General features: G+C 40.6%; 1 protein-coding gene across 1 annotated transcript; it reads right to left on the bottom strand.

The window, feature by feature from the left end:
- Positions 1-1,023: 1,023 nt before the first annotated feature.
- On the bottom strand, positions 1,024-18,498 carry AQP1 (aquaporin 1 (Colton blood group)). Its single transcript, XM_015852703.1, has 4 exons — positions 18,034-18,498; positions 3,981-4,145; positions 3,673-3,753; positions 1,024-2,869 (listed from the first exon to the last, which is right to left on the bottom strand). Exons 1-4 carry the CDS (start codon positions 18,418-18,420, stop codon positions 2,690-2,692), a joined length of 813 nt encoding a protein of 270 aa, XP_015708189.1. The 5' UTR covers positions 18,421-18,498; the 3' UTR covers positions 1,024-2,689.
- Between the last annotated feature and the right edge of the window lie 6,685 nt (positions 18,499-25,183).

Here is a 25,183-nt window from a genome sequence, read left to right as displayed (position 1 = left end):
GTTTCTGGGCAACGTCATGTAAATACATTTGACCACTTGACATTTGATAGTGGGTTTCGATACTTGCTGCTTCGTGCTTTTAATACCTTTGCCTGGGTAACCTCCAAATATTTTAATGTGTGCTGATAACTTTTAAGCATGCTTGTCCAACATAAAGCAAAATCATTTGTGCCAGGAGTGGGGAGACCATTCGTAGCTATGGTCTTGCATTGTTTTGAAACTACTGTTATCACATCAGGATCTGAGTGTTAGAAAAGCACTTTGTGCAATCAAGATTTTCCTTCTCTAAAAAGAAGTGGGAGCAGATTTAAGTCTGGAATTTCACTCTAATGTGTTTTACTTCATTTCCAGGAACTTTGGAAACACTTTCAGTCTGAATACACTGACAAATAACACTTCATTTGCTTTGATCTACGTTTTGTTTCTTCACTAGTGAAATAGTTATCATACATCTTTCCATCTATTTTGTTTGTTACAGGAATAATCAGCAGCGACAGCTAGAGCATTAATATGACATAGGTTTATTATAAACATAATAGGAAGTCAGTGTTGCTTTTCTTCAATAATTTGTGCTTTGAAGAGTAGAAAAAAAAGAGATACTATTTTGTGTAAGAAGTAGAACACATTTTGAATCTGCATCACTATCAGTGTGAAGTTACCACAAGCTCGTCAAGGAAAGATATTTATTTTGAATAATTCCTCCAACTGTTCTGTGTGGTCAAGTTTGTAAGGAAAAAAAAAAATAAAGGGCTGATTTGGGGTCAGTGGATGTCCTAGAATGAGGGCAAATTCTGGAATTTTATTCTGGAAAGTCTGGATTCAGCAGGTTCTGGAAAGTAGGCATGCAGTCTTTGTACCCTGCTTCATTTCTAAGTATTTTTTAAATAGAGTTTGATTCTAGGTGAGGGACTATTTTGCCATAAAAAGGAGCTTTCTCGGTCTTACAAATGGGCACCTGAAAATGCTATAGCAGAGGAAATACAGTGTGCTGCAGAGAAACAAAAAGGAACAATGAACATTTCATGTGTTAGCACAAATGATTTTGTTTATTTTTAAACCACCCCAAAATCCAATCATGCTGTATGTACATTGACAATACACAGGATAACTCACCGAAAGTAGACAAGATAGATTCTGGATTAGTCTGCTGGCGTTTCTTTTTTGTTGTTTGTTTTTTTTTTTCTTTTTATCTTGTACATCTGCCCAACTAGATGAAATGATCCAAACTACATGGATTCCTGTGTCAACCCTCTTTCATTTTCACTGCCCACATTGTCTGTCCACCAGGAGACATCTGTCATTCATATTACCTGTGGGGTGCTTGTCTGAGGGGTTAACTGTTAATGTAGGTTTCTGTGGGCCTCATTCCTTACATAAAATGGTTTAGTGCAGAACAAGTATATCAGCACCTGTCTGCTTCAGCTATAGTCTATCGTTAGTATGTGAGACCAGCTACTGTTACGGGTTATTCAGGAAATCAAAGGTAGCACACACACAAAAACAAAAACAGAAAATCATCTTCCATTTTGTTTAGAATGTTAGTTTTCTTCATGTTTCCAGTGTAATTTATTTTGCTAAGCTCTTATGAAATTCTTTCCACTTGTTTTCTGCTCTTATTTTCTTACAAAACAGTATACTAGGCTTTCTGTATAAAACACATATATAAACATTTATATTTATATATATATATATAAAAAAAACAAAACAAAAAAAAAACCAAAAAAAAACCAACAAGGAAATGACCCTCCAAATGGACTTACACATCAGTATGTATTTGTCCCTCATTAGAAAATATACTGCGTGTATATCTATTAATTGTCCCTGAATGTCATAGCACTTGCTATTAAAATGGGGTCAGGAAGAAAGGAGTCTTTATTTTTTTTCCTGGTTTCTTTTCAAATATGGAGTTAATTTACATAAAAGAAGCAAAAGTAGAGCAGTCACAGGAACAATCAGGTCCTGTTTACATATCAGCACCATGTTGCTCTTGTTGCTGTTGTAACTACTGCTCTTCAATCTCACTTCTAGTTATTACTTCCCAGGAATTCATATATCCACACATTTTTGGTTATCCCTTCACAATTGGATGCAGGTTCAGAGAAGATGAAACACTGAAAAATGTAAATAGATCTTGAAAACCTGAAGCTTCTTGTTCTGCTCAACAGTATTTCTGGTCCTCTTTCTTGGAGGTTATCAACAATTTAGGAAATTACGGTTCTTTCTACATAACAATTTTTAGCAGCCTTTGCTTCCAATATTCTATTTCTGGGAAATGCTTAAAGAATTTTTTTCACATGCACCGCTGACATTAAATGCCAGCTTTGCATTTGTGTGCATTTTTCTCTGGTATAAACTCCTATTAATGCTACAGATGAAGTTTAATTTCAGCAAACTACTGCATGATGTGCTGGGAGAGCCAGCCATGCTGAACATAACAGCAAATTTGATACTAGTGAGAGAAGGGTTAAATATCAACCCAATTTGTATAGATCATTCTAATGAATTCTTGGCCTGAAGATGTTGCAATTGAAAGACCCCAGATATAAAAAAGCTATTTAGATTGGGTGCAAAAAAAACGGAAAACCATATTTAATTACAAAACAAAGTACTTCTTGCTGGTTTACAAAGAGTCTGTAACACTGATAAAATCTTCAAAAACCAATGTGTTTCCCCTCCCCCTTGTCCTTCTTTATTTTGGTTTCATTTCAACTCTGGAGTTCATATCATCTCCTTCCAGATCATACTCTTCTACTTGGCCGCTGGTCCACACCTTCACACGATCAGTCAGGTCACTGCTTCTGGGAGCCAGGATGAAGTCATAGATCAGGGCAGCACCTGCTCCTCCAATGATTGGGCCAACCCAGAAGATCTGGAACACAGTTCCAAGCCCAGTTAATACATGAATCATAGAATCATAGAATTACACAGGTTGGAAAAGACCTCGAAGATCATCAGGTCCAAGTAGGCATTATTATCACTCCCTATTTTTCTTTCTCTCTAAAAAAGCAACACATTTTTCCTACACACTTCTGAAAACACTGGCTCCTTGCCTAGATTCGTTATACTAATATCACAATAGAAGTGTGCAAGTGGGAGATATCTGTACAATTTCCACATTGTCCTCATTTTGTATGTGTTACTCTTTAGATTAAAATGGCATTCATATCCAAAATTTCATAGCCCCATTGCACTGTCACTGAACTTCAAAGAAATCTTTTGCAAATAGCTGCCAAAACCAGTGTGAGAGTTAGAAGAAATTACACTGAGTTTTAGTAATATAAGTAAATGTTCATGAAGTTCCTCATTTTAATCACAGATAATAAAGATCTGTAGTGTTCCCAGTGCACTTATCCATGGAAGTGCATAAGCAGATGTTTATAATAAGAAGATATTTATATGCATTTATAATAAGCAGATACTTATTCACTTACTTAAATAATCACAAGGGAATATAACCAGAGAAAATTAGCTGTATTACTTTGAAAATACACAATCATCTTGAGGAATCTGCATCTCCCAAAGATAGTCAGAAGCAAAAAGAGATTACTTTTGTTCAGCAAAGTAGGAACAACAACTCAGCAACAGCTAGTTATTTGGATTTACATATTTCTGATCTTGTAAACTGTGAATAAGCAAAATCTCTTGAAAGTTAAGCGAATTTCTTCAACTTACCCAGTGATTTTCAAAGTTGTTGGCAATCAGTGCTGAGCCAAAAGATCTGGCTGGGTTTATTCCACAGCCAGTGTAATCAATCTAGGAGTCAAAAAGAAAAACAAAAAAAAAATAGTGGTGAGATATCAAAGTACACATCATGGCATCTTGATTACACAGCATTACCACACACAGTGTAGAATTAAAGTCAGTCACTGAGGAGGAGGCAGAAGGATGGAACTCCTGTCTTGACAATTATCTGCTTTTTCTTCAATGGCCCATATTGAGGTAGAGCACTGCACACACCAAAGGTAAGAGCTAAAACTTACTGCAAGAAGATGTCCCAAGGCAACAGAAAGACCAATGGCCAGAGGTGCTGATCCTGTGACATCATTCCTTCTCCGGTCTGTGGTGGCAAGGACACACAAAACCAGCTGGAGAGTAGCAATGATCTCAATTCCTAGTCCTTGGCCTGCATTGATTCCTTTTGCAAGCTGTATGGAGACAGGAAGGAAAGAAAAAAGTCTGATATTTCTATCTGCCTTCACGCAGAACAACAAAGTTTCATGGGATGTGGTATCTCAGTTCAGGCCTCTACCATCATTTATTTACTTGTGATTCCATTTCTTACAACAAAAATAAAGAGAAATCAGTTGAAACACACAGTATTACACTCAGGTTAAGGTATAACCACCTTTTGTTAGCGAGAAAACATGGTGGTTGCATCCAGTGTGTCCAGCCAAAGCAAACATGAACCAGTAGACACAATGAGAATGTAACTGGTGTACATGTGAAAGACAAATCTATTAATGATTTGCCTTTAGTAGAATATATCTGTAAAAATGACATCTGGTGCCATAAGTTATTTATTCATTGCTTGTGAGAATGAGGATGCTGTGGTCAAGTTAAACATTGCTCAACTTGCCACTAGCAACAATTGCCAAACAAACAAGAGCATGAAGAGGAATGGACAATTAGAGTAAGAAGGTAGCATAGCTCTGAGTAGCCTGAAGGTACCCATCTGTCATCAAGTCACATTAATCTTTTCTTCTGCTACCACTAATTATTTTCTATTTTTCAATATGAACTCTTCAAAACAAGGACAATATATCGACATAAATATCGACAATACAGAAATCCTAAAGGCTTGATGGAGGAAGTATTTCAGTTTATCTGTGAGATAAAGTAGGTTCTCCAAAAAAACTCATACTGGCACATGTAGATATTCCTACTGTATTATTAATCATGGAATCAGTTGAGTTTCTTAATAATGTATGTGTTGCAGGACAAATAGAAACAAGTGAAATTTACATAAATGAACATTAAAAAATAATGGCCTTTTCATATTTCTGTAGTACTATTATAAAGTTTTCTTCAACAAGTAACCATGGATCTAAATTAATTATGATATAACAGGTTTTGAATTCTGTTTCTAATCATTGTGTTCACTGGTGTCTTTGTTAAGACAAATCCTTATGAGCTGAATAAATTGTTGTTAAACAGAAGTAACTGCATTGCATAGATGGGATAAAATATGAGCTTGGACACATGCCAACAAAACTGAGAATGCAAATGATTCATTGGAGGAAGAATGAGCTGCAAAACTTACAGTCAGTAACAGAGCTATCAGTAGGCTGTCCCATCTGTCATAGCCTCTATGTTAAAAACAGCAAAGTTGTACATAACAAAAACACAATTTCTTGTTATGGTGATCTGTCAGAAACAATGAAACTATGGGAAATTGTGTATTAAATCTCTTTTCATGGTTTTACATTGCAATTTTCCTAAAATTAATACTTGAAAAACCTTAAAACTTCGTGAGGTTTTGTTAAACTCCTTTGCTTTCCACCTTTGCTATTCAGTTTTCTTGTTTCTTCTCTGTAACACGGAATAATATCATATTTGTAAAAAGAAGAGAATATTGTCTGTCTTCAGCTATCAAAAATCCAATCAGCTACATTAACAAACATTGAAATGTATTAATTTCTAAGAAATGACATCTGAAACATAAATGACATGACTTTGTATCTTGTTCTTTGACGTGCAGAACAGGTAACCCTTGAGTTAGAATTAGTTTATCCATGGATAGAAGGGAATCTTGGTTCAAATGATGGATATTTTGGTTCCTACCGCATCCATACAGTAGAAACCAAAACCATCTTCATGTACTATGTGTGAGAAATATAAATTCTGTACATATGAGTTGGCAGTGAAAATGACACGATCTAGAAATCCATACTGAACAGCTGATATAATACTAAATTAATATTCTATTACTTTTATCCTTTCCTTTTTAAAATAATCACTTCATTTGCTGCAAAGACATTTGGGTTGCAACTCAATAACTTAAATTTCAGGTGCATTCCAGTGATATAAAAGATTCTGTACTAGAGAATCTGGAAGATCTTATCCTACATTTGGAAGGCCAAATGCAAAACAAGGTTATTTCTAAGTGAGTGTATACAGATGTCTAAAAGAGGATATGAAACTAACTTCCCCTCTATCATAATGCAACTTTCAAACCCCAGAGCGTCTAGATCTGAGATCTGAAGCATTCATGTTGAATTATGAAAAAGCCTTGGCATTTGAAATGAATAAATAATAATCTAGCATAGGACTTTTCCTTTGCTTACAAGGTCTTCAAGAAAAACAAACAAACAAACAAACAAAAAGACAAAAAGAGTAAAATTATGCCTTCAAAACCTGTGATAATTCTTATCTTTGAGAAGAGGAAATCATAGTCTTCCTTTCCCGCCAGGAAAACACATCCTAAGGCTGACGTGACTTGAGGTCATTCCCTCTGCTAATCAACACTTATTGATGGGCTGTGTGGAACCAAATAAAACCTGGAAATATCATAGGAAACCTTTTGCTTTCCTCTAGCGTGTAATATTACGTAGATTGCCAGGGATGTTAGATTCTCCACTGTGAGAGCAAGAACTCTGGGCCATGTTCCAACTGCAGACTGAAGCAAGCCTTGGATGTCCCAGTTTGCTGTGTTTATAAGTATATTATCACGTATGCTGATTATTTGCCTACTTGTCAGAGCTATGGTGTCACTACAGCAGTAGGCTGACCCTCCTAAACTATAGCAACATATGGAACACCATGAGTCTTCACCAAAGTTAAGGTCTCTCTGCACAACAGGAGTAGTAGGAAGGTTCATTTCCTAGTATTCCATGTAAAGAGACATCAAATTAAAATGAACAAAGGCATACACATGCATATTTCTGTACTTATATAGTCCTTGGTCATAGTGGAATTCAGTATACACAAAGGTAAATATAAACTGATCTTAACTGATCTTAATACTATTCTGCTACTGAGTATATTCATAATTTAAGATGGCCATATCTTCTTAAAAAGATGGAAAAAATGGTTCTTAAATAGTCATAATAATGCCTTGTGCAAGATGTAGTCACCTCTACTGTAGTGCTGAAGTGAAACTGTCCTGTTCCATTGACGTGTACCACACTGAAATGACTTTCTCTGCTACACTGGTAGGCTGATTGTCATGACCAGTGGTCATGACCAAATATGTGTGCAGGAACGTGGGCTGCTTTTGTCCTTGATGTATCTCTGGGAAAATATCTGGCTTTTTTCCACCTTACTCCAGTAACTCCCACATGCTTGTGCCATTTTAGATGGCACTTTGTGTTCAGATGAATTGTTTCACTGAACCTAATTTCTAAATCCTTGCACTGATTTGATAATAAAAATATCAGAAAAGTACCTAAGAAATGGGTTGCTTTATTGGCAAGATCTGAAGATTGTAGTGGGACATAAAGATAGCTGAATCACTGCCTTGGATGCAGTACTTGGATCTGAATAATTCCCCCTTGACTGTAATAGCATTAATATCATATGCAGGAGCATAGATGCAGACAACCCACATGAGGTACATCCTTCCGTCAGCTGAATCATGCCATCAACATTTTTACCTGAGTTGAGTGTGACACAGAACAAGTTAGTGGGGAATAAAAAAGAAAATGGCTGAAGTTTTCTAAATTAATAAAATTATTAATAAAATTCCTATCTCGGTCAGAAAGCATGTAGCTCCTGAAAAGAAACTGGATGGAAGCTAAGTACTCAGGCATGTTGAATACTGAGTTCTGCATCACTGGAGATATCCAGCCATTACCATAAGGAAACCTGCTTGAGGTGAGCAACTGCATTTTGTTTTTAGGGACTGAGTAGCACTTTCTTCCATCTCTCCACAACATCAAGTAGTTGTGATTTATCTGCAACTGAAACCATGGAAGATTCAGGTAGGTGCCCGTAACTGCCACATTTAGCTGAATGACTTCCTGAGTTTCCAGCAACAGCGTGGGCAAATGGTATGTTTTCTTTTTCTTTATTTTTCCCTCCTCTCTCATTTTTTTGGAACAGGATATTTATTAGATGTCTGCTTTCAAAAGAGAAACAGGGACAGGAAATTAAACTGGCCCAAGGTAAACCCAACTGTGTACTTCTCCAGTGGCTTCACATTTTTCTCATCAGGAATCAAAGTATATCAGGCTCAAAGCTGTTTCCCGTTATATGGATAAGAGAGTTGTTATGCAAGGTGGTTTCATGATGTGATGCCATGCCTGCCTCATATTATCCAAGAAACTCAGCAAAAGGCAGCATCTTCTAGGGTTAACCTTGCTTTCATATACCAGGGATTAGTTTCTCATTATTCTTGAAAAAGATCAGGCCTCTGGAAATGTGGAAATCTATTTTTCAGTATGGGAATGTCAATAGTTATGAAACACTTCACAGCAAGCAACGCAGGCTGATGCTTTTTCAAGTCAGAAAAGTGAAACCACGGAATCTCCTCAGCGTTTACGCATTACCTTTCCTTAATGTATTTTTAATATTCATGCTGGAACAAGAACTGCTGCAACAAATAATATCTTTATGTCAGAGAGTCTTCTTTCTCCGTGTACTGAATTCAAATAAGCTGCTATTTGCAGCAGGTCTGATGTTTTCAGCACTCCAACTTAGGAGCTTTTCTCTTCCGTGGTAGTTTTTTCTTAAGGTAAAATGTCTGGCATTTCTTTTCAACCCAACTGGAGTCTCCCTTCCTGGCTACTTTACTAGTAGTCTATTTAAAAAACAAATCTTTTAATGTTTTCTTTTTACAGCTTAAGCTTTCCCATCTTAGACTTCTGTTGTTTTCCTTGACAAGAAAATCTTTTCACATTGGTTTAAATGGTTTATGCTCTCCTTTTCGTCCTTACACTGGAAATATTAAATACGCTTCTTCATACCAAAGTAACATTTAAGTGTTTCACTGGGCAGAGTTATATGACATGATGTTCTTTGAATGCAATCTCAGAAATTAATCTTCCTACTTCCTTCAAAGCTGCCTGTCATTTTGTTTGCCTCTTCTATTTCTTTCAGCTCCAGGTTCTACCATGATCGTAACTTGATAACTCCCATCCTAATAACATCCCCCTCTCCTGCTGGAATAACTGTAAGCCTCCCTTTAACTCACAGTCCAGATGTATCCTTACCTATTTAACCACAGTTATTCTCTCCTTGCAGTTTAATAACATTACTCTGAAATTGATGTTTCTATACTCATTATTTACTCATTAGGGATTCAGAAAGTAGAAGAGTCGCATTCCTTTAGTAAGTAGAGTGAGGCAGAGATCTGAAGAGTTTCGTTTAAAATTATATGGCAAGAGCACTCAGATGGAGCTGCTTATGAGGCAAAGGATTAGCTTTGGATTGAATCCTAGGTCAACAATAGAAGCATTCAGCAGAACCTAGGGACAAAACATATTGTCCTTTGTTAGATTATCCTTCCTACAAATACAGCCTTAAGAGTTCTAAAGGAGGCACGTTCTGTTCCCCAAGCGCAAATTATGTTTTCCATTCTTTGGTCAGCAGACACCCTGCAGCAACAAGGCTAACCTCCCTCCCACCCCATCCTCCAGCTGATGGGAACCTGGCGTGGGCTTTGTCTTGCAGCAGCCTGGGATGCAATAAAGAGAAGAGTGATGTCCAATGACACGCAGTAAAAGCCAGTAACTGTACGGGACTTCAGTTTAACACAGATAGTTGGAGAAAGGCCATTTGTTGAACAGGCTCATTGGCACTTTAACTTTCTGATATGCCTCTGAGAAACAGATTTTTTTTCTTTTCATTTTTTTCCCCATATGAAATAAACAACTACTATTCAGATGATGTAGAATAGTGATATTTTCCTTTGCCTGACCAAACACAAATAAATTGTTCATTTTCAGTAGAATAGATGAAGCATTCCTTTATACCAGTGCACTGTTTATAGACTCTTGCATTGTCAGCCCAAAAGGAGATAGTGTTTCTTGCACTCAAGAAACCTTTAGATCTTGTACTAAGGGACATAGTTTAGCAGGGAAATATTGGTGGACAGTTGGCCCATACTGTCTTTGAGGTCTTTTCCAACCTTGGTGACTCCATGTTTCTATGACTCTATGATTCAATGGGGAATTGAAGACATATGTGAACCTTGAGTTTTGTGCAATCTACCTTTCAGAATTGCTCCTGGGATCACTGTCTAGATTCAAACAAAAGTCACAATATAGTCAAACTTCCCAGTTATGAGGTAGTTTTAACTGTCAGTCTTGTGCAGAACATTCAATGACTTGACTTATTATTATTCCTCGTTTTTCAAATGCAGTCATCATTAACTCCAAGGGAAACTATGTGAATATATGTAAGGAAACTTGCACCAGGTTTCTGTTTTCAAAGCCTTCATTGACTTCTCCTGGCACAGGAAGTGTGAATAGCATGGAAAAATTGTTTTCTGGTAGTACCTCTCAGTGGTTATTGCTGAAGGGATGCACAGGACTCTGCCTGGAAAGTACAAGGAGGAGTTCTTGGCTGCTTTCCCATCCTCAAACATCAAAAGAAAACCCCCTGCAGAGCTCTCAGCCTACTTTTTTGACCTCCTGCTGTTTATAGAGTTTCCTCCAGGATGCCTGACAGGTCTGTATGTTTGATTTAACAAATTAATGTTGTGCCATAGCTTCAGATATCATGGACTCCAATGGAGTAGCAAGAGGTAAATACCAGCACTAGTTTTGGCTCTGAATGCCAGAAAGTGTAGTGCTTTCCAAACAGGTCATATGTTAAAAATTACACATACACAACATAAGGCTCCCAGACAGGGCAAGAAAACCTGCAGCAGGCATTCGCTTGATCCATGAAATAGGTATTAACTTTATACTGAGGGTTCTGAGGAGCACAGTGAATACACAAAGGCAGGGGAACACAGAAACTGAGAAACAGAGACAAGAACTGTGGAGCTGTGGAACAGTGGAATAGTTTGGTTTCTTTAACTAAGGAACAACAAAAAAAAAATTTCTAAGAACAAAGTTTTTTTGGACATTTTTAAATTACAGTATCAGGTAAAGATCTCTCTTTTATTGAATGCTCTCAATTAAGTTAGAGTATGACAATTAAGCAAGAATGTACTACTGCTCTAAAGAAAACAGGCAATTTCCTCTTGAGACAAACAGGAAATTTTTCAAGGGCTATTTTTTCTTCCTGTAGTACTTGTAATGTGTTTCAGTATCCTTGTTTTAAGAAATGCTTCTCTTAAAGGTAACAATATACAAGCCAGATAGCTGTACTTCTTAAGACTCTCCAACTAAAGAGATGCTGTTCTCAACACGCTCAAAGGTCCAAATTATCTCCTAAGATGCATGAACCCTGCTGCAATGGCTTGCTGTTTTTAACAGTGTACCAAGAGGATATCCATAATATTCACTCTCAGTTTCTTATGGAAATTTCCATTTGTCCTTAGACTGTGATTCTTGCCATAGAATCACAAAATCCTGAGATGGTTTGGGTTGAAAAGGACCTTAAAGTCCATCTAGTTCTAACCCTTGCCATGGGCAAAGGCACCTCCCACCAGACCTAGTCCAAAGCCTTATCAAATCTGCCCTTGAGCACTGCCAATGATGGGGGATCACAGCTTCTCTGGGCAGCCTGTGCTAGGGTCTCATCACCATCACCATGAAAGATTTCTTTCTAATATCTAACCTAAATCTCCCCTCTTTAAAGCCATTCCCCCTTGTCCTGCCATTACAGTCCTAGATAAAGAGTCCCTCCCCAGCTTTCTCCTTGGTCTCTTTCAGGCCATGCCATATCTTGATTTACAATTAATACTCATTAACATATATTGTTAGTGTACAGCGAAATTAAATTAGAGTTAGAATTATCCATATTTGAATTTGGGTTAACCTCATCTGAAAAGTCATTCTATATGTCAGTCTGTCTGTTGGTTGGTCTATCTATCCATGTATCTAACCACATATCTATACAACTATCCAACTATCTATCTCTCTGTCTCTCTGTGTCTCTCTCAATCCTTCTGCCCATCTCTTGTGTGTGAGTGTGTGTGTGGAAATGTGTGTACCCCAAAGCACAAAATACCCCAATATATATGACATAACAAATAGAATGCCAAGGAAAGGAGAAGAAGTTTAACTGTCCATTCACCAGTCAGGAAAGGCAGTGGAAAAGTTATTTTCCTTCTTGACTTCTTTCATACTTATTCCTACTTATTTGGACAGCTGGTAAAACACAGAAATTTATATACATGTTCCAAAAAACCCACAACCATGAACTAATTTGAATTGCTACATTGACCAATCTTACAAATTAATAGTATTTTTAGCTCTGTTGCAACTCATTATTTTAAAAACCTACATGCCCACCTTTCATCAATTTCTATCTGATCTATTCTGGTGTTTGCAGAGTATTTTTCAAACAGTGTACCAGTCATCCTAGGGTCCTCTGGACCCTGACCCTGTTCATGGCTTGAAAACTACTTTGGACCACTCTGTTTTACCATCAGAGGATTTACCTGTAGATGGGTGATCAGTGAGGGCCTCATCATATGTCACTAACATCCACACTACTGCACCTCTGTGTGCTCTCTGCTAACCACCTATGGAGGCATTCCAGAACTGTGGAGATGTGGCACTGAGGGACACGGTCAGTGGGCATGGTGGGAGTGAGCTGGGGTTAGACTTGTGGATCTTAGTGGTCTTTTCCAACCTTAGTGATCCCATAATTCTGTGTAAAGCTTAGGATATGGTTCCCTCATTATGGAGCAGAAGCACTAAGCCAGTTTTTGTAGAAACAAAAATAAAAATAACTTCTGAGTCTTAAAAATAGAATTAGAGCCATAACCCTCGTTATTCTCAAAGGTACTTGGAGGATGGGCGATAACATCAGTTTTCAGTCTCAGCCCAGATATTTCTGCTGTCTCGTGTGAACTCCTTAGAAAGCAGCTGTGGCTGTGGCCATTCCTGAGCAGGTGCCTTTCCTATGTTCCACCTTCCTGACATGCTGTGATTCAATACAATGCTGGCAAGCCATAAAAGACAGCTGCTGCAAGATTGAAATCGAATAAAGAGCTATTGTTGTGCTGCTTTTTGTTAAGAAACAAAAAATTATGGACTAATCTCATGTACAGGAACCATTTTGCTCACTCTGAAAACGCAGCTGCTTCTGATCCTGTGTTGCAGCCCCAGAGCCTAAGCACAGAGATATCCAGGCAATGTTGGCTGGAGGATCCTAAATCTGAACAAAAACAGGGAGGTGATAACAGGGAATGAAGCTGATCGCATAGAAGCTGGAGAAGGGCATAGTACATAATCTGCACTGAAAAATATCAGGAACTTTTTAATAAGCACAAGAGTTCAGGAATGCAACAGCATATCTCATCCATCCAGTGGCACCCTGGCAACCACATTTTCTGTACTGAGTCAGAAAAATAGCGGCATCATATAATTCTTAATCAATCACTGACTCAGTTGTCCACTCATGCTCTCCGTTTATTTTGGAAGCCCTACCAACGCAACCAGACACTGCTTAATTTGAGGCTGAAGGAAAGCAGACTCAGGGTGTGGACAGAAAGAGAGGGAAGTCACAAAGGGAAGCACTGAGTCACCAACACCAAGCATTCAAGTCCTACTCCCATGGTAGGAGGGCCATGGACATTACATTGTGTAGGACTATATGTGGGAATTCTGGAGCTCCCTACAGCCTGTGATGCCCTACAAGGCAGCTAAAGGAGGCAGAGACTCAATCACACTGAAAACCCAAAGGGTGTTCCAGGAGTAAGTGACTTTCCACATTATAGGAGTGGTATCTATCTGGCTATCAATCAGCTTTAAATAAATACTCCAGACCTCCAAATTGTAAAATCACAGAATGGCCTGGGTTGCAAAGGACCACAGCGATCACCTTGTCTCAACCCCCTGCTATGTGCAGGGTCACCAACCAGCAGCCCAGGCTGCCCAGAGCCACATCCAGCCTGGCCTTGAATGCCTGCAGGGATGGGGCATCCACAGCCTCTCTGGACAACCCACTGACCACACCTCCTCTGGATTTTCTGGAAAGTTCCTCAGTTCCACAAAGAACATTTGTCATGAAGCAGTTTTGAAAACAGAATTCTTGTACTTGTTATTCTTGGTTCCTTTCCTTTTCATTGTATCGACCCTGAGTAAAACTACCTGCAGGTCTGTTTTTCTTCCCTACAATTTTTGATCCACTTTGAACATTATATATATATATGTGTATATATATATAGTATTTATAAATGTTGAGGCAGATTTTTCAAAGTATTTCCAGATGGTGGCTTATGGAAGCAGAGTTCCTGGCTTTTAAGTCAGTATATAGAAATGCAGAAACTACTGAAAATTATTAATCTGCAAAGGAGTGTCTGCATTTTTTCAGAAAATGAATATTTTCTCACAAAATGAAGCAAACAAACAACAAAGAAAGAGAGATGAATTTGCTCAGCACGTTTTTAATTGCGTGATGACAGTTCTCATGATAAACATTGCTGAACAGCAAATATTGTGTTACCTTACAGGTCAGACGTCTCCTCTCACCCATCTTTCCTGCTTGAGCTCTTTGTTGGCCATTAATTGCCCATGATGAGTAGTTTCTTCCACTATCCAAACTACAGATCTGTCCTCACTCGACAATAGCCAACTCTGTTGGCAGATGAATGCACTTTGGATTATGTTATCTCTATTCTTTTTTACCTAATGGAGGCTTGTGAAATGAAGTAATGCAGTTGCCAAAAAAGGAAAAAGATACTAGATGATACAAGTATAAATATTCAAATTTTTATAACAACAAACACTGAATACTACTCGCTCTGTTTTTTCAGTGCTCAAAGTTTTTGCTTTGGCTGCTATGCTATTACTGAAATACATGGGAAGTTATGTCTTAGAAGGATTCAGTCATCCAAGTACCTCTCTGAATATTTTCCAGAATTTCTTACTTAGAACCAGCCAAAAGTTAAAAAAATATTCATTGACTACAGTTTAGATTTAAGTCCTCATATGGGACAGTTTTTCTTGTCTCTAATAATAAAACAGACCTCCATATTAAATAAAGTAGCATCCTGGTTTTTCCTGCTCTCTTTCTCTCTTCAGCCCTGTACCTTCCATGCCTGTTTTCTGTGCTCTGTTTTTGCTTGCATTTCCCTTTTCCCTTTGGGCAACAAGAAAGACACAGATAGATCAAGGTTCCCAAGGCTGAAGCCTCATCATACTGAGTTTACTCTACAGTAAAAGAGGAAATCTGGGTCTCTCTATAGGACAACAGAGAGGGTCTAAGAGCTGAAATACCTTTCTTTGTCTCTCCTCTCTATGAGATGGCATGGAACCTAAAGAATTGGTAACAGCTCTATGGCCCCTTGGTGAAGGAGCTGCACTTGAGCAGGATAAACCAGAATTTATCCCACCCATATAACCCAGCATCAGTGAGAGCACTGGGTTGCCACTGTCTCAATTAAATCGTTCCCACTGCAGTTTTCTTGCAAAAGAAAAATAAAACAAAAAAACACCCTTTCAAGTCCACGGCAAGGCCTGAACAGAGGAAGCAGTCGTGCATATCCAAGCCACCTTCCCAAACCTTGCCAAAATGGAGCACTCCCTTTCTTTCTATTCTTTATCTCAGTAGTGAGTCTATACCTCATTTTCTACTGGAAGGACAAGAAGACAGAATAGGCATCAGGAACGCCAGCTCTGCCTCTCCCCTCCTTGTCCTCAGCTTGAAAAGCAAGCATGACATAAAAGCAAGTCTCTGCGGCATCCCCTTATGCTCTGTTTGCTGAAGGAGGCAGTGCAATGTGACTTCAGGATGTGCCCTGTGGGGATCAGCTTTGTGTGAGGACAGCTGTTCTGTTGTCCCCATGCTGGGCTCAGACCCATTGCCCCCTCAGTCCCTCATCTCCCCTCCCCAGCTGGTCCCAGCTGAGTGGGAAAAGAATGGATTTGCTTTCCTCACCAATTCCTTCTTACAGGAGAAAAGAACAGCTGCTGCTCTCCCTATCTCCTGAGATGTCCTCCCCCCGCTCTCTTCTATCCAGAACATTTATTGCTGGATGGGAAATAGAATATAAAAGATCAAAACTCTGAGTGTTTGACAATAACAAGACCAGGGCTTTTCACAGCATTTGGGAATGATTTCATCCACCAATCCACATGCAAAAAGTGTTGCCAGATTTGTAAAATAAGCATGGAGGAGACTTAGAGTATACATTCTCCTACCACTGATTTTATGGTATTAAAAAAGGTGCACTGAATGTATTCCAGAGGGAGGGGCAGGGCTTGCACTCTTGAATGCAGTTTTTGAGATTCACTGCGTGATTTTTCCATCTCTGACTTCTCTCTATTTGGATGCCCTTGTGCAGAGATCTGACTTAAATCTTTGTAACTTGAAGAATTACCAACAGCGGAGCAAGCTTTTGAGGTGGTCCCCTACACCCACTTTGCAAACAACCAGTTTCAGGAGCTTCAGGGCAAGGGAAGGAGCCAGCCACTAGTGCTCTGTGGCAAGCAAAAGGCAAAGACCAAATGGGAATGCTGCTGAAAGCAGACCTCCCGCGTTCCATGGCAGCTGGCAGCCAGACCTCTCGAGGAAACCACCGGGGCGGGTGCCCTGTCCCATGCGGTTGAGCACTTCCCTCTGCCAGTGGTTTCAGAGGAAAGGATCACGTCTCACACACGCAGCCAGAGCCCGCTGGAGTTAATGAAAAGATTCCCTCTTCTTCCCCCAAAAATGTTTTGGATGATCCCACAGGAGTTCCCAGATGGGTGGCAGGGTGAGACCCCTGCAGGGAGGTGAGCAGCCAACACAAAGAGCAGCACAAATGGGTGGCGCTGACCTCCTTAATGTCAGCTTCTGTATTTTCAGAAGCTCCTCTTCCTCGTGCCACAAAATGCTTAAAACTTTTTTCTTTGTCTTTTTCTATTTATTTATTTTTTTCTCCAAAATGATTTCTGAAGTGATATTGTGCTTGGACCTTTGTGCCCCAGTGGGCTTAAGATTTCAAATACATCCAAGTTTCAAACTGTATCAACTATTCTGCAAGAAGGGGGGCATAGAAAAGCTATGAAATAAGCATTCTTAATAGAATCAGGTGAGATAAGTGACCAGAAAGGAATTTCCATTTATAGTACTCCTCTGCATACTGCCTTGCTGACATGCGCTGATACTGGGATGATTTCATGTTGAAAAGGGTGACTGTCCTTTTTGCCCCATTATAGTCCAGTGGCAACAGCAAGAAAGAATAACGTGTGAAAGAGGAGGGGTTGCCACCAGGCAGCTGTTTGTATGCTGTAATGGACAATAGCTGTGAGCACCTGGATGGGAGAGGGCTGAAACCTGCACCTCTCAAAAATGCAGATTCTTCACCTCATCCTCTGACCCACACCTGAGAAATTCATATTTCCCCCCATTTTTGCACAGCAAGAGTAGGAAAAAGAAGAAAAGTGCAGCTAAGATTCTGCATCAGGCAGGATGAGAGCACTGTGCCAAATGCAACAGATGATGCTCACACCTTTGGTGACAGCGTTTCTCCTGCTACCCATCTCTCACTGGTCCTGTAGGTTCTTACACTGCACTTATCAGGTTACACAAACTATTAATGAGGTATTGAAAAAGAGCCACATTCACAGAAGTGAAAACACCAGTTTATACACATTAACCAGCATCACAAGCCAAAGACATGTTACCTGAGACCTTCAGAACCAGGAAAGAGACTCAGCCATGCAAATATCAGTGATTTCAATGTTACATTGGTACCAAAAGTCACTTTTCTGCAGCATGGATATGCAAAACTGAACACGAGCAAAACTGATAATGACCATAAAGCTCTGAAAAAGAACAGAAGGACCATCCCTACAGCATCTCTTACCAAAGAAAAGGATTAAAATAGTGCTTCAGCTGATAGCAGTGAATGCACGCATCCTGGCATCAGTCAGGACAAGCTCTCTGCCTGAGGTTACCACCAACATCACACACATCCTTACAGGTGTTGCCCTCACCTTTCTAGTCTGGGAAAAAGAGTCAAGGGGGGAAAGCAAAGTTTCAGCTTACCGCATTGAGCCCCAGGGAGTTGTAAGGCAGAGAGGAGGTGACTCCGGACAGGATAGCAGTGGCCACCACTGCCCCCAGGCACTGAGCGAGGATGTACATCAGTGCCTTGAAGATGCTGATCTGGCAGCTCAGCAGGAGGCCCAGGGTCACCGCCGGGTTCAGGTGGGCACCACTGATATGGCCCACGCTCTGCGCCATGGTCGCGATGGATAACCCAAAAGCCAGCGAAACCTTCACGTTGTCCTGAGTTGCTGATGTCCCGTTGACTGACACTGGGAAATTAAAACCCAGGGCCGAGCCAATGCTGATAAAAATAAAGAGGATCATGGCAAGGAACTCGGCCACCACTGCCCTCCAGAACATTTTCTTTTTGAATTCACTGGCCATCTCTCCTCTCTCTCTGCCCTCCTCTCTCTCTTCTGTTCCTTTCCCCTGCCTGGTATTTTCCCTTCGAGGTCTGAAGAGAAAGCTGGAGAGAAAATACGGTCCTTGGATTATTTATAGGGCTTTGGGTGGTCTGTAGGAGGGAAGGGGTGTTGCACAAAAGGAGGAAAGAACATCTACATCGATGCTGACTGTTAGATTGATGTAAGACACTGCACGCTTGCCAAAGTTTTTTCTTCCTTTTTTTTTCTCCCTCTCTCTTAACTGCCTTCGATCTCTGCTGCTGTTTTTAAGAGGCTTTTTCAAGCCCTCGGAAGAGCCCTTGGGAGAGCCCCGGGAATGTTACCCTCACTCTATTTAACATCCCTCATCCTTCGGGTCGGAGCAAGGGCTGTCGCGGGGTCTCTGCCTGACAGAGGGCTGAAAGGAGAAGCACTGAGCTGAATTACGGCACACAGCTCTGTGGCAGCTGGGGGACAATGAGCAGTAGTAAACAGAGCTGATAACTAAATCCACGCTCCAGAGATGGAAAGATCCCTGTTTCATTTGAAAACAGACAAGTCTCTCCTGCTGGTTTCCTGGGGACCGAGTACATTTTGGATGCCACCCTGATCGCGGACGGACAGACACAGAGCAACATGCACTGATCTGAGCTGACTGAGGCAGGGATCGCTCCCCACCTCCGTGACCGCGGTGTAAATAGAACCGGACACCACAGCAAGGGGAAGCTTTCCACGGCCGTGATTCCTGTGTGCTGAGGGATAGATTCATTTCTATTAATATTTAATTATTTAATTTACCTAATCTCAGGGTTTCTTGATCAGCTCAAAGCAGCCGCTCAGGGACTCCCCAGCCCACGTCCTACAGTAAAAGTGCAGAGGAACATCAGCTGTCACGGGGGAGACTGAAACGGGGACGTAAGGGGAGCGAGAGGGAGAAGGGGCATTACATGCTTGATTTTGCAGACAAAATGAATCAACAGACAAAGCCAGAATATCCTCGGCAGCAAAAGGTCTCATCGCTCCGGGCTTTATTGCGGCAGGACGTGTGTGCATGCCTCGGATTAACCCTTGTGCTCTCAGAATGCTGCGGGCTGAGAGGCTGCTGATAGCATATTCTGTAAGCCAGGGGGCTTCCTCGGACTTACAGCTGCTCAGCATTCGATCCAGAGGCAGAAACAAAGTCCCCAGACACAAGTCTTGAAAGAAGAGCACTTAAAATCATCCCACTGCTTTGCCTCCTCCTTTTTCTTCTTCTTCCCTTGAAGCACCGCTGCTTCCTAAACTGCATTTAAATTAATTTGAAGGGAATAAAACCAAATACACACCTGAACAGCATTAAATAATTGACAGATGCCTTTTCTTAAGCATATTCCTCTTTCTGAAGATGAATTCAGATTCAAGGCAGAGCTCTGAATAAAAATCTGGACATCCTCAGCCACTGTCCCCATGTCTTCATTCTTTCTAGTCTTCAGATGTTTTTGATTTTATGAATAAGTAGTTTTATTTTGTTCTGCTTTATAATGTGCTTACACAACAGCACTGCACAAATCACACACAAAAAGGGGGGGGGAAAGAAAAGCAATGAAATAGGAACAAATTATTGCCTTCATCCTTCTAATTACAGTGGAACTGCAATGAGGCACAAAGTGACAGACGAATCAAAATTCAAATTTAGACAAATTTCAAGGTGGAATTTTAAGATTAAAATGTCAATGCTGGTTGCATTCCGTTCAGCAGAACTTCTTGTTTACTGTTTAGCAAACAGTTCCTAAGACCTGAAGATCATACGTGACCAGCTCCCCTGGCTCTACCTCCAGATGCCCAAGGCATACATCACAAACCTCCGGGAAAGAAGAGCTCTATGAATAGTTTACAAGAGCAAGTACTTTCCATGTGTCCCAAATTGGCACCTGTGGGATGGAGCTGCCCATCCCATTCACTGTGTCTACAGGAAACTCCCTCTTTACTCACTTCTTCCTACAATTAGGGCCTGGATGACCAAACAACCTCTGTCCCAGTACTGATAAGGTGAGAAGGAATCCCTCAAAGGAAAATTACTAGAAGCCAGGAAAATGAGCTGGGGAAGTGTTGCAGACGCCTGTTTGATTCATTCAGTCTCCCATAGGTATCCCTGGGAGGCCAGTAACAGAGATGGGGTACAAGGCAAGCAAAACCTTTAGTCTTTTGTGAGATAGCTTTGGCCTATGTGGGTAATGCTCAAATTCAATGTTCCTCAAGAGCAATTGGTCACCCTCCTTTAGAGTTAGTTAATTTATTTTCCTCCTGGGACTCCTGATAGAGCTCTCTGTAGCTAATACCCACCCCTTCATATCTTGGAGTGCCACCAGTTAATGATTAAGACAGATTTAGAAACAACATATATATATATGTATATGTATATATACATTCAAGTGAGCTGAAACAAAATAAAGACAGAAACTTTGACATATAAACGTGGAAAATGCACAGCTGGGGAGCTGTTAGCCAGTCTTACCTGACATGGACCATGTCATGATCATCACTTTTGTCTTGTTAACTAATTACTGACATGGTGGTGATAGCAGAACTGTGCAAAGACATGCAACAGACATTGTCTTGTATTTATAGATGAGCCACCAAGGGGAGATGGTGTCCAAAGAACAAATGTTCTGCACATGAAACTGAGGGAGTTGGCAGAGACAATAAGTGAAATCAACGATGTAAGCATAGTAGGAAAGAGAGAAAGCAAGAGTGGAGCAGCAGCGCATCAGTGGAAGATATAACCCAAGTCATGACTGCAATCCAAGGGTGCCATGGCTAATCCCAGGACAATGCCTGTTCAGAAGTGTCTTCTACCACACAGATCTAAGCAGTTCTAAACTCACAATATCCCCTTTGCCATAAAATGATTTCCACTCCATCTTATCCAGGCTAATGGAAAATATCCCAACACTTGGCCAAGGGTCATCTACCCAGTGTCCATAAACAAAGCAAAAAAAGGGCAAAATCCACCGTCCTTAGTATCAGATGATCTGGGGTAAGTGCAGAAAGTTTTTATAGGCACGACTTCAAGCTTATGTGCCAAATTATACACAGAGGTAGAGTCTGAGTTTTCTGGAACTACGTATCTAGAAATAGCGATGATTGCCAACCTTATGCAAGTGTTTAAGATAGGCAGTGAAGAACATATCTGATGGGAACAAGAGGCAGAAAGTAGCTTCTGAGCTGATGAGTGATTCTTCACAGATGATTTAAATCAGTGTCCTCTCAACATTTTTTAGTTACACTAGAGAGAATTTAGCAAAAAAATGAAGCTCACAGAACTGGAAATTTAATCGCCAAGATCCCAGGGCCAACTCATCTGTTGTCTGAAACAAATCAGGTTCTAAAGGGCTGTAGCACAATCCTCACTTAGCATTTCAGCCAGAAAACAAATGTACTTGTTGGTTAAGTGGTAGGATTTGTTCTGTGCTCCCACAAGTCAGATTGTGCAGGATCTCTCTACTATTTGAACAAGAAACAAATGTCAATGACTGCAAATTTGGTCTTGGCTTGAAGGACTTCTCTAGGAATTTTCCACTTAGGTGAAGGAACAGTCAAAGTTGAAGGGCAGAGGGAATGCATGTTGGTCCAGAGGCAAAACAACCAAAGAAACCAGAGGAACTTTAGCAAACTGCCATTACTCTGCCCTTGGGAAGAAAAAATCATATCCTGTACCTCTGCTGGTGTATTAGGAGGCAACCAGCAATTGCTAGGACAGCCGTATTGTTCAAAGTTTTGGAGGCAAAAGCAATTCCTCTCTTCTGCCCATAGATTTTCACCCCCCTGAAGCATCACTGATTTTCTTCCCACTCTGAAGAAAATCAAAGCCAGGCTGGAGCGTCTGTGTGTTTGTGTTTGGATGGGACCTCAAAGATCATCCACTTCCAATCCCCTGCCATGGGTTGGCTGCCTCCCACCAAGTCAGGCTGCCCAGGGCCACATCCATGACCTTGGGCAGCTTTAGGGATGGAGTAGCCATATTTCTTTGAGTAACCTGCTCCACTGCCACAAAAAAAATGAATTAAAAAAAAAATTCCTCCTAACATCTAATCTGTATCTCTTTTTGTTTAAAACCACTCCTCCTTGTCCTGTCTCTATCTGCCCTTGTAAAATGTCAGTCTCCCACATTTCACACACTTGTGGATGGAATGAAAATGTATTCTGTTCAGTGGTCTCCATAGAGAAAGTTGGAATTCAGAAGACAAAGTTTCCTATGAAAATGACACTGACATCAATAGTTTTACACCAATATTCAGGAGCAGCTTGGACTTCACTGGTTAGGAGGAGAACCTGTCCCGATTTCCTAAACCTGGGAAAGAAGAAATATCTCAGACACATCCACCTCCCCATAATGTGCTGTCAGCTGCTCTGAGCACCCACTTGCTCCATGTGCTGACTGCTGGGAATCCCCCTCCCCACTTCTGCGCTGATGGTTCCCTGTGCAGGAAATGGTGAGTTGGCAATATCCTCTTACCAAGCTGGCCACCTCAGCCCCTCTGTGGGGCTGGATCTGAGCTCTCAGGAACTCCTCCGGTAGGACCAGTGGTTATTTATGAACCACATGAATCACCTGGTGTGCCAGGAACTGAGATGGTGCGTCACCCCATAAAGAGGAAAATTCCAAAGCATGAAGTCTATACAATCCATTTTAATATGGGAATTTTATGATTCAGAGAAATCAAAGCAGGTTCTAAAGGCTGGCCATGCTTCTCCCTTTCTTAGGGAAAAAAATCTGTACATTATATTGTGTTAGCTTAGCTATTGTAATGCTCTTTTGACAGATTTGTTGTTGATGTTTTTACATTTATACTGCATGTCAGCATCCTTACTATGAAACTTCCCCATTTCTGCTCTTTTCATTTTTCTTTTCTTTCCTCACTCTGGGGTATAAGAATAAAGAGAAAACATATCATTGAATACAGAAAGGGAAAATGAATAATGGAGGAAATGCAATATGAGAAGAGGTAAACATATTTACATCGATGCCCAATTTAGTGAAGATTTATAGACAGAGATGATGGCAATGAGACAACGGTTTCCTCTTGAAGGCCGTATCCAAGGCACCTCAAGAGAAAATCACTCAAGAGTGTCAACTTTCATTTGAAGTTGTTCTCTCCTCTGAGAGCAGAAGATGGTGTTTGCTTCCCGTTGAAATAAAAAGTGCAACAGTGGATGTGCTGGCACAGCAACTTTTTCACCACGAGTACAAGGAAATCCCAAGGATAGCATTTACCTCCTCTCACTGCGGATATCTGCCGTGATAACATCCCCACCCAAGCTGGCATCCTTTGGCTGCCTCTCAGTGCGTGCAGGGTGCAGGTACAGTCAGGACACAATCACATTGCTTGGCTTTAAATGTCTACACTCGATTGGCTCCATTCACTAAAGTATGTGGGGTTCCCAGGCTGCCTAGCTCCAGAGTAAACATTTACCTTTCTCTGGAAACCCCATCTGCATGGTCATGGGAGCTGTAGAGGTGGTGATTGTGTCAGTGAAATCTGCAACACTTTCTTAACACTTCTGTGACATGAAATAACAAAGATGACTGTCTTCCAACTGGGACCCAAAAGGGAATTTCCCAAACAACCGCTAAACAAGCCTGCACCAGAAGCCAGATTTCCTTTCACCCTGATTTTCTCAACTCCCAGTCCTCCCAAAAGGGGAGGCACTGGATATCACGATCCTTTCACACGACCTGCATAGTGTGTAGCCTTAGAGAAAGGGAATGGCTAAGCTGGCTTTCATCGAGATCATTATTTATCTGGTGGTGACTTCCCAAAACAGGTATTTCTTCTCCCCCAGTTTATGGTAGGGATAGAACCACAAGCTTTGCTCTCAGCATCAAGCAACTTGTTGTAGCATTAACATCTCAGTGTCCCTTTTAGACCACCAAACATTGATGCACTTTAGGAGCAAGACTTTTTTTGCAAGAAAGGAGAGCACGAGTGCTTTGCCCCATTGCAGAATAAAAACTTGTCCTTCTCACCCACGTGCTTTCTTGAAGTATGACCTGTTTCTATGGCACTCTCCTGAGGGTTAAACTCCAAGCATTATTCTTTTCCTAAGCAAACATATTTAGCAACAATTGTGCTGTTGAGTTTCCTGCACCCACTGCATCACTGGGAGGTTGACCAATTTCTTTTTTTTTCTCTTTTTTTCTTTCTTTTTTTTTTCTTGCCCTGCACATTGTGTTACATAAAACAACAAATCTGCCAGGAATACCCAGCATGACACACCAGTGAATGCACTAATGAAAGCCTCGGTAGCTCGTTACAAATACAGGAGGTGAATAAACCATTGTTAATGCAGTAGGAAACTTTTTAGTATGGATCACCGTTCACTTGTTTGTAGTGAAAATCACATCCAATCTTCCATTGACAGGAGCTGCCATTGAGATCGGCAATGGAGCAATGCCGATTAGTTTGTTGTTTGTTAGTAGCTTTGAGGCAGAAGGGTTTTAGGCACATTTTCATGATTTTTTTACCCAGATTTTGCTGTTACTTGCTCCTCTATGGTTGGTTTCACCACAGCTCCGCTGCTCAGGCTCACAGCTTGTCTCTGGCACCATCTGAGATGCTGATTCAGCATCAGAGGCTGCTTTGTGATTGTGCATTTCTTTAGTAACTGCCAAGAGTTATAGGGCACTGTCTGCTGAGATGATGTGAAAATAAAATGGAGACTTTGAGGTGAAATTTCTGACCTAATTCCCAAGCAGGAAAAACCCTTGTGGTGAACTTTGTCAG

The sequence above is a fragment of the Coturnix japonica genome, chromosome 2 (genome assembly GCF_001577835.2).
Source record: "Coturnix japonica isolate 7356 chromosome 2, Coturnix japonica 2.1, whole genome shotgun sequence".
Taxonomy (NCBI): domain Eukaryota; kingdom Metazoa; phylum Chordata; class Aves; order Galliformes; family Phasianidae; genus Coturnix; species Coturnix japonica.
The sequence above is the reverse complement of the archived record's forward strand: the minus strand, read 5'-3'. Positions and strand labels throughout refer to the sequence as shown.

What these genes read in the sequence shown, in the direction of transcription:
- AQP1 (XM_015852703.1), bottom strand. Translation starts at nt 18,420, where the DNA reads ATGGCCAGTGAATTCAAAAAGAAAATGTTCTGGAGGGCAGTGGTGGCC. An exon ending in ACTCCCTGGGGCTCAATGCG is followed by an intron (nt 4,146 to 18,033) that starts GTAAGCTGAAAC and finishes GTCTCCATACAG; the next exon opens with CTTGCAAAAGGAATCAATGC. An exon ending in ACAACTTTGAAAATCACTGG is followed by an intron (nt 2,870 to 3,672) that starts GTAAGTTGAAGA and finishes ACTGTGTTCCAG; the next exon opens with ATCTTCTGGGTTGGCCCAAT.